At 40.4% G+C, this 9,423-nt stretch overlaps 1 protein-coding gene across 1 annotated transcript in view; it reads right to left on the minus strand.

The window, feature by feature from the left end:
• TRPM7 (transient receptor potential cation channel, subfamily M, member 7) overlaps positions 1-9,423 on the minus strand; it is a 37,500-nt gene that overhangs the window by 2,369 nt on the left and 25,708 nt on the right. Inside the window, exons 31-33 of the mRNA XM_010076514.1 lie at positions 1,753-1,962; positions 1,122-1,317; positions 294-491 (exon numbers count right to left, since the gene is read on the minus strand). Coding sequence (XP_010074816.1) covers positions 294-491; positions 1,122-1,317; positions 1,753-1,962 — 604 coding nt within the window. The remainder of the gene's footprint in view (positions 1-293; positions 492-1,121; positions 1,318-1,752; positions 1,963-9,423) is intronic.

Below are 9,423 nucleotides of genomic sequence, written 5' to 3' on the forward strand. Positions count from 1 at the left end.
TCAGCTGAGGAAATACTTTGAGAGACAGAAACCCTCGGCGTTGCTGTTGAGCAATATTCCTCATCCCATGGCAACTCAGGAGCGTTGCTCCCATAACCTTACCGGCCTCCACGCCCCAGAAGCCAGCACAGAAACTCCACGTCTCTTCGGACCAGTTCAAAGACTGTCCATTAGTGCCCAGCAAACCAAAGTAACTAAAACCCTGCGTCTTTTAAATAACATGAATTAATCTGAGCCACCTCTCCCCACATGAACCAGAAGCCAGCAAAAAAGGAATGTACCAGAAGTCATACCTGCAGAGAGCATGTGCTCCTAGAAGGGATGGGCAGGGAAAGAACAGTGAAGGTCTCGGGTCTGCTGGTGGTGGTCCTGCATTCCTGACAGGTGATATCGTAACTCAGCTGTCCCTCAAATAACTGGGTGATAATAGAGGTTTCGCTGACACTCCCTCCACTTGCTTTTGCACTGGTTTTGCACCTTCTTTGGCTTGACTATATAGAAGAAAAAAACAAAACCCAAAAAAGTAGGTACCCAGCTGTTTCAGAATTGCCTTCACTGGGTTTTACTGGTCGCTGCCCGCTGCCTGTGTAGGCTTGGGGGTAGTCTTGTCACAGCACTTGGCTCCACAATGCTATTACTTTACTTGATGTTTCATACATGCAGGGTGAGCTAAATTCCTCTTCTGAGATAAATTAAACAGAAATACAATACTCTGGGCATTAGACAGGAGTGACTTAATTGCTAGACAAGCTCTTTATCAGTGGCTCTGAAGAACAGAAAGGCAGACATGGGGCATGGCAGACATGAAGATTTCAGGCAGATGAACAAAAGGGAGAATGTAAACCACGGAAGGAGCAAGGAGAAGCAGAGGTGAGGATAAGGGAGCTACAGCCAGCATTATCATTTAGAGGGGAGCTGCAATTTGATGCGCCATTAGACAGGAAGCAAATGAATTATTGTGTGTATGTGGGTATGAAACAAAGGAAGAAAGTGACAGTTTCTAGCAGCTGCATCATGTAGTTCAGAAGAGTAGGACAGGCGATTATTACATTAAACACTAGATCACGAAATGCAAAGAGGAAACAGCTACAGTCCCCATAACACCACAGATGGGCTCTTACCTTCTTGAGAGCCTCATGGAGCTCATTCAGCACACAGATCAGAAACTCCTGTGCATCCTGCTGCGTCCTCTTGCGAAAAGTTGGGTACCTCTTCGCAAGTACTGAATGAAAAACCTCTGGGGAAACACAGTCGAACTCTCCAAGCCACATGTCAGACAGCAAACGGCCAAAGGCAGCCGCGGAGTCACCATTCTCCCTTGGAAAAAATAAGCATCAGTTTCAGGTCAAGTATGAAAAGATGATGGCTCCACCTTCCAATAGGAGCGTAATACCTAAACTTAGAAAATACGTGCAGGTACAGTATGGCTCTGACAGCCCATCATTTGTTTTGAGGGACTCTGCAAATACTGGAACATAGTAGGAATCATCATTGAGACAGCAATGACAATAACTGGTATTGCCACCAACATGACAAAAAAAGTATAATGCTTAAGGTACACAGGAAGGGCAAATGCCTCGGGGTCTCAGAGGAAGGGGGAGGAAACCAGCTTGTGGCCAGTGTGACTCTAACTGCTGGGTGGGGAGCTGGCAGGTGGCTGCCTGGGACATTCTCCTGGCAAGACGTATCCTTTGGAAGGAAAATGGCAATGCCAAGCAGAAAAATACAAATAGCGTGAATAACGCAACTTACTTGTGTAGAGCTGCTTTATACTTTTCTGAGAGGAAATACTCCACGAGTGGCGGCAGGCTGCAGAGGCACTGCAAAATTGTGTTCATGTAGCACGTGTTGCCCAGATTCCTCAGGCCGGTGAGCCCCGGGCACTGGCTGTTCAGCTCCTCCATCAGTTCATTGCAGGAGTGCTTCACACTTTCCAAGCAAATGGAGTCATGCTTACACTTACTGGGGAAAAAAAACCAAACCAAACCCACCCACAACAATGGAAATCTAAAATGCTACAATGATGTTCTTTATGTTTTTTAGAAAGCAGTACTGTTTTAAGGAGACATTTCCTGCTGTTTCAGGAAACTTCTTTACAAGTCACATTCACATTTACTTTCATCAAGGTAATACAGTCGTAAAGACTCTCCATCTCCCACACTAAGCTCTTCCCAGTATGGTGAGATACATCATTAAGAGGTATTGTTTAAAGGTCTGGGGCTTTATAGTTACTCCTAAAATTCCATTCAGTCTTTTGACTCCATACACAATTACTCAAAACCTATAACCAGCTGTAAATAGCTATATTAAGCCTTTCTTCCTACAGAACGCAAATTATATTTAATTTGCTCAGTAGTTTGGTACTTAGATATTTTCTAAAAGCATAGATTGCCTTTCATGTGCTACTATAAACAGGTTGCTCTTTAGACTTTTTCCATAAAATGTTACTTAATTCATGTAAGAAAATTTTAGTAGTTTTTTTTCTTGCTGCACAAGTCTGTAAGTCCGGGACCAAACTGTCCCCATCCCCAACTAGGCAGAAGAGAGGTCTGAACACAGACCCTGCACAACTCAGATGTGCTCACTGGTGTTGCCTTCCTTGAATTTAAAGGCTGATAATTGTATTCTGATGCAGAAAGAGAGAAAATTCTAAAACCTCAACAATCTTGGCAGAACAAGCAGAGCCATTTCTTTCCCTTCAGCTCAACAACACGTGCCCAAGTTCCCCTTTCTGGAGACCTCCCAGGCCGACAGCCACTTTCTATCATTTAATAGCTACAAAACAATTACAGAACTGTTTCCTTTTAAATTTCAATAACAGCAGAGCCAACATTTCCAAACAGCTCTACCTACAGACCAGTCTCCTATGATACCACTTAATTCCATCTTTTATAGCCATCGCTGAGAAACGTTAGCTTGGAGGAGAAAACACGTTGGGACTGTCAGGGATGGGAGGTGGCGGGGAAGCCACCGGCAGCCTTGCAGGGAGCCTGTGCTTGCCCAGCTCAGGGAGGTGGCTCTTGCCTTCTTTTCTTCACCATCACCTCTTCCGGCCCGTTTCATGGCATGACTAGCCTGCTACTGCACAGCCCAGCCCCGGGCGCCCCTGGCCCCACCGCTTTGTGATGTCATCTGTTCCGCCGGTTCTCAGCCAGGGGAATGCGCCTGGCCCGACCTGCCTCTATCTCCTTCCTACACACCACCCAAAGCAACCTTGGGAAGCAACAGGCACCCACCGATTCCACTGGGCAGAGTTTCAGCAAACTTAGGGAAAGGCTGAGCTAAGGCTACAGCAGAGGAACGGCCACAAACATCTGACTCGAAGAAACAGAACTCCAGCAAATTTCTGCAACAGATCTGCTCAGTTGCAGCAAGGGTGTGAGGGACAAGAAAGCTTCCTCCGGCCCAGCTTCACCTTCCAAGGGCAGCTTTTGTTAGCAGTTAATTGCACTTTTGTGGAAACAAGATGAGAGAAGGCTGCCGCTGGCTGCAATGGTCATTACTGACATCTTCTTAAAAGGGAAAGCCTGAAGTTTCAATCTCAGAAAATAATCAGCTTGCCATTTTTCTTGACTTCAAAGCTCCCTGCAAGAAAGAGTTTTTCAGGTTCTGTTCAAAAATCAATTTGTCTTAATCCTCCTCTTCCTGCTGTGCAACACCCCTCAGCAATTGTTGGGGCTTAGTTTCCACTTCTACTACTCCTAGTGATATACACTATCTCTGTCTCATACATAGCACAAAACCAACACTCTAGCAACATGGCACAAACAAGGAAAACCACTGGCTAGAATTTTTTTTTTTTTTTATAACTTCCAGTGTAGTCCAACAACCCATGATGACATGTCTTCGCCCTGCTGCATAGTTAAATAATACTGAGATGCATTTCATTACTACTAATGAAACAGTAATTAGCCCTGTGCCCCCAGCATATCTTACCTTTCCTGCCCACTTCATCTGGAATCTCCACCTCAGGAACTTGCTCCTTCATCTTCTTGGCAAGCTCCTGCTACTGGACTAAGCATTCTCACCATCTGCTCTAAAAAAAACCAAATGCACAAAAATAAATTACAACCCCCAAAGGCTTAGCAGCTACAAAACGTTCACGAGCTTTATGTTTACAGTGATGTGCAAGTGCACACAACCACAGCAGCTTCTGGAGCCATTTGATGCACTTAAATTCCAGCCCCACCATAGCTGATACAAAGGACTTGTATCTTGATTCCACTCCATTAGTGACAAGTATGAGCACAGCCAACTATTTCTTTAGAGCAAGAGCAGCAAATAAGATGTGTTGTAAAACATGCTGAGAACAGTAGATAGAAGGAAGGAACCAAGTAATTTGTTTTTCTTATACAGGACAGGGAACAATAACACTGCAAACTATTTAGCAGTTGGCAGCATTAACAAGAGCTGTTTCAACTTCTACTAATTCTTAAAAACATTCTTACCAAAAGTCCTTGCCTTCCTGCAGAGGGGAACACATTAAAGAAGGAAGATAGCTTGACGAAACATACTGAAAAGCAACTACTACGGCCATATACAGGCTGATGACAGCATTAAAAACCACTTTTTGAAACCTTTATTGGGAAACAATAAGAGCTGTCACGCAGGTAGAACACAATTTGTACTGAAAACTACAAATCACTGAAACCATTAAATATAGAGTATTTTAAAAAGACTATAAATCCATGTAGCTAAATTTTACTCTTAGTACTAAAATCAGTAATACCAGCATTCATCATTCAAGAAGGCAAAAACATATGCTTATTCCTACTTTTTGTGGAATCTGAATGAAGACCTTGATTTACAACTTTAACATGACATGATACACAAACCTGCATCAGTGCTACTGCAAACTCAGGCACTGAGAATTAACTTACCCTCACCACCAAATGGATTACTTGCAAGGAGAAGGTCTAATTGTAACAAGAAAGATTAAATCATCAGAAGTGAATTTTAGAATTTTAGAAGCATTGTTACATTTTTTTTTTTTAAATGTGGGGTTTTTCCCCCCAATTGATCTTTTAGGAACATTCAACATGAACTGTTACTACCAAGCTTTCAGATGCAGTCTTTTCCTCCCTCCAAATTCTTGCAGCGTTATGTGTTGGGGCGTTAAGTGAGATGCAACCACAAAGAATAAAAATTAAGGAAATCCCTGCCACAGGCTTACAAGCCAAGTCTCTTCTGAATCACAGCGCTGCTGAGCAGCAGCTAGGAAACCAGCTCCCCAGGAGACTCACCTTTGTGTATTTTGCCACAATGTATTTGGGATTGGTTTTCTCTGAAATGTTCCAGCACCTAAATACTGCAAGAAAGCAGTCAGCAATGCTGAATTTGCTGGATTAATTACAAGATTAAATTAGTGCACTCATATATTTGGGGTTTTTGTATAAAGAACTATTGATGCTGAAGTAAATTACAGTGCATTTTAAAACAGACATTACATAAGCAACCAACACTAGTCTACAAGTACATACTATTCCGTGTCATCTGTTATTCAATGGTTTTTGTTCTAATAAAAATATCCTGAGGAAGGTGGGTAGGGAATCAAAACTATCTGTCAAGGAAAATAATGTAGCTTACCTATTTCCCTAAGAGAGATATTCTCTAAATACCTTTTTAGGAGGCAAGTCACTGGAGCATTTCAGATTTTTACTAAAAATAGAGAAGGTTTGAATTAGTATCCCTGTATTTAAAAACTAGGCTCTAACAAGATATGCTGACATTTTGGTTTTGGAGAGATAACAAAAGTTCCAGCGCTGCTTCTACTTTCCTCCGCTTCAGTAATCTAACAGAAATTTAAAAGGTGAAGGATCACAACCCTTCCCTGTTCATAGAGCACTTCAAGAGTTTCAGCAGAGGAGTGACACTTGATGTTCTCAACCAAATTAAATTACATGGGGTAACCTTCATGTTCCTGCAGCCTGACATCAACAGGACACGGTATTATCCTCACAAGGCCAGGCTACTTCTTCAAACCAATTTTTTTTTTTTTCTTTACCACCACACTTTTCCAATGCCTTCTGTGAAGGATACTTAGATTTATGACTTTTCTGACAGTGTAATGAAGATAACTCGTGAAAGTCATAATTTTCCCCTCAATTTAGGCATAGGCTTCTCATACAATTCTAGGTGTGTCGAGAGCAAGCTAGTAGCCATGCCAGGAAGATGTACAGAAATACGCATGGCGTTAACCACTCCAAGTCTTACATACATGCCCCAGCCCTATTTGTCCCTTTTGGTTTTGGAAAGGCTTCAGGCCCCAGTCACTGCAACACTGAGCAGAGGGGACCCTCCCCACTCACACACCCACCACACAAAAGCCACATCTATTTATTTTGTTAAGAAACATGGCACAGGCAAAACTACTGAAGACAGGTATCATGGTTGTAAAAATTAACTGTGCATTAAGTATGTCAGGAAACAAAGTTTCCTAACTTCTACTTAGAATTTTCCCAAAACAGTTTTCCTGTTTCATACACTGAACTTGGTCCTGTTTTCACAACACCTGAGGCTCCTCTAGAAATCCTTCCCAGTTTGAAGAGCCAGCCTCCTTTGCAGATTGACTGTTGCTGTTATTTGGCTAAGAACATAGCATTAAAAAGTATAAGCACATCTTGAACAACTGCCCATCAACTCACAGGAACAGCAGGGGATGCAGTCAGGCATCAGCTTTAAGATATTTTTGTCCCATTTACTCATTAACCCCATCACATATGTTTGTCTACTACGAGAGTTTTCACTTCCCTGACGCCCGAGTTTCTGATGTTAGCCACAGCTGAGATACCCCAAAGGCGGCCAGCTGCTTTGATCCAGCATGGCAAATTCTACTTTTCTGCACAGAGTTACTTAAATTCACCCAAATAACCTTTCAGACCAAGACAGACAGAAGTCTGTAAACAAGAATAAATTTATTTTAGATTCTTTAAAGATTTAATGATATACAAAATGTATACAGTATTATATCCTTATAACATTTTACCTTTCCCCATCGAACATAAAACACCATTTAAACAGCTATTGTGTTCGTGCCTTAGGTCTGTATCTATAAGATACACTACAGAATAAAAAATTTATAGAGCTATATACTGCCCTTTTAATTAAAAATTACAAATTAGTACCTATGTAACAAAAAAAAATTCGCAGCATGAAACTTCAGTTGGACAAGAGTTTTTTCTTGCTGAATGCTCAACAATATTTGGGACAGTTAAATTACATTTTATTGGCATGAAGGTGCATTGCAATCTCCCGTACTTTACATAATGCTTATCCAACCCTAGTCTCTCTTAAATAAGTACCACAAATAACATAACATTAAAGATGTTTTCTACACAATTTTAAATACATTTGAAAGTTACGTGTACATTCGGTTTTGATATACTGGTTTTACGAGATCTTTGGAAGGCATAACTTCTGAAGCAGTCACTACGTACGAGGAAAAGCACTTCCAACTTTTGTTCTTACAAGGCAACTTATTTGGACCAGTACATACTATTTCATCTATTAAATACGATTATACCAGTCTCTCATGGCTTTGTTACTATTTGATGGTGACTTGATAAAATTGAAATGTATAAAACAATAAATTTCATTATGCACAATTAGGGCTTTATTCCACCAAAACCCCCAGCTTTACAGCCATGAAGCTGAATCCTGATTCAGGAGATTCTCTCTCTATTGGAACAGATCAAGTTCCTACCTTCAGCCTCAGCCTACTGGCATCATACACACACCTCATTTGGCTCTGTCCTCTTCAAAAAGCCAGACTAAAAGACATCTGGTGAGAAAACATTAGTGGAACACTTCCAAAAACACTCAAAGAATACTCTGGCATTACAGAGGTAGGTGCTTTCTCCTGTCTTTTGCTGATCGACAGTAAGACAGCTGCCAAACAGACAAATGCTTTACCTTAAAACATCAACTACCAAAATCCTTTTGGTTGAAGGCATATTGCACACCACAGGACTACAGAGAGAAAATCCTCCACTGAACACAAAAAAAAACCCAAACAAAAAAAACCCCACCTTCTGCTAAAAAGACCTTTTAAAAACGTATCTTAAATACTTGTCATTATTCAACCTTTAAAATGATGAGCCACCAAGCTGTTCTCTGTAGGTATCACAAGTTGTTAGGTCCTCAGACTATGGACCAGACAAAATTCCACTTATAAGACACCCATCCTTGTTTTGACATATCCTTCTTCTAATTTCTGAAGGAAAGATAAGTGACAACTTTGTGACATTCCATGAAGTTTGGATGAAGCCACTGATTTGGTCGCATCATTAGAGCATCAGACGAATAGAATTAGCTGAATCGGATTCTTTGGTGCAGCTTCCAGGCTGAATTGTCAATTCAGGGGAATCATCCTGAGGAAATATGATCTTGTCAGGTGTGTAATCATTCCTCTTCAGATCTGTACAAACAAAATGAAGTCATACCGATTACTATTTCTTGAGATAGTAGAATCCACAAGGCATAGAAGTCTTTCAAAGACTTGAGTATGCATGTGTACTTATAAAGAAGAATTCCTCAATATGCACTGTGTCAAAAAAGGATGTTTTTATCATGCATGTAATTGGAAGTCTAAAGCTCTCCTTTAAAAAGTGATGGAAACTTCAGATTTGTTATTTATAGATATTATAGCAAGTATTCTATTCTCCATGAAAATTGGATCCTTCCATGATCTGTTTTGATGTTACCAGTATTTACAACTTGAATTTAAAATAAATGACCTCTATTCATGTGAGAAACAACCTGCAAGAGAAGTGTGAAACAGGCAGGAATCATCTAAGTTCTTTATGTTGTTCTACATAAAACCCCGATATAGAGAAACAATTTCAAGATTTGAGATGAGTGCAGCGTAGTCCATGCAGCAAAAATATCTGTAATTGAAAGTTTTTAACAGAATGAATTTCTGCAGACCTAGACATATTTTTAAAAATAAATAAACAAAACCAAACAAAATAATACTGAACACCACAAATAAAAAACTCCCAAACAACAAAAAAAAACCCCAAACCAAAAAATTCCTCGGAACAAACACAAGCAACATTTTGTTTAAAAAGGCTGAAGGTTTGCAATCATCTTGACCTGCTTTTCCTACTTTTTCTAGGACCCTTTATCATTTTTTACTGTACCTTCTGAAGTGTTGATCAACCTAGTCAACCTTCCTCAAATCCTGTGCGTACGGATATAGAACACAGACTTTCTTAATTCCTTCATTTAGGATTTTATCTTAAAATGGTGTATCGTTTTAAAAATAAAAATAAAAATACAAACCTGCTTTTTATTGCTTATTCCACTATCACAGCATGGCATAATTACTTCATTACACAGCATATAACATTTCATGACATGAGTGTCTCAGAAGAAGAAATACAGCAACTCTTACCAGGAAGTTTAAGCTTCCTGCAGCAGGAA

This window comes from Pterocles gutturalis, unplaced genomic scaffold, assembly GCF_000699245.1.
Source record: "Pterocles gutturalis isolate BGI_N339 unplaced genomic scaffold, ASM69924v1 scaffold35148, whole genome shotgun sequence".
Taxonomy (NCBI): Eukaryota; Metazoa; Chordata; class Aves; order Pterocliformes; family Pteroclidae; genus Pterocles; species Pterocles gutturalis.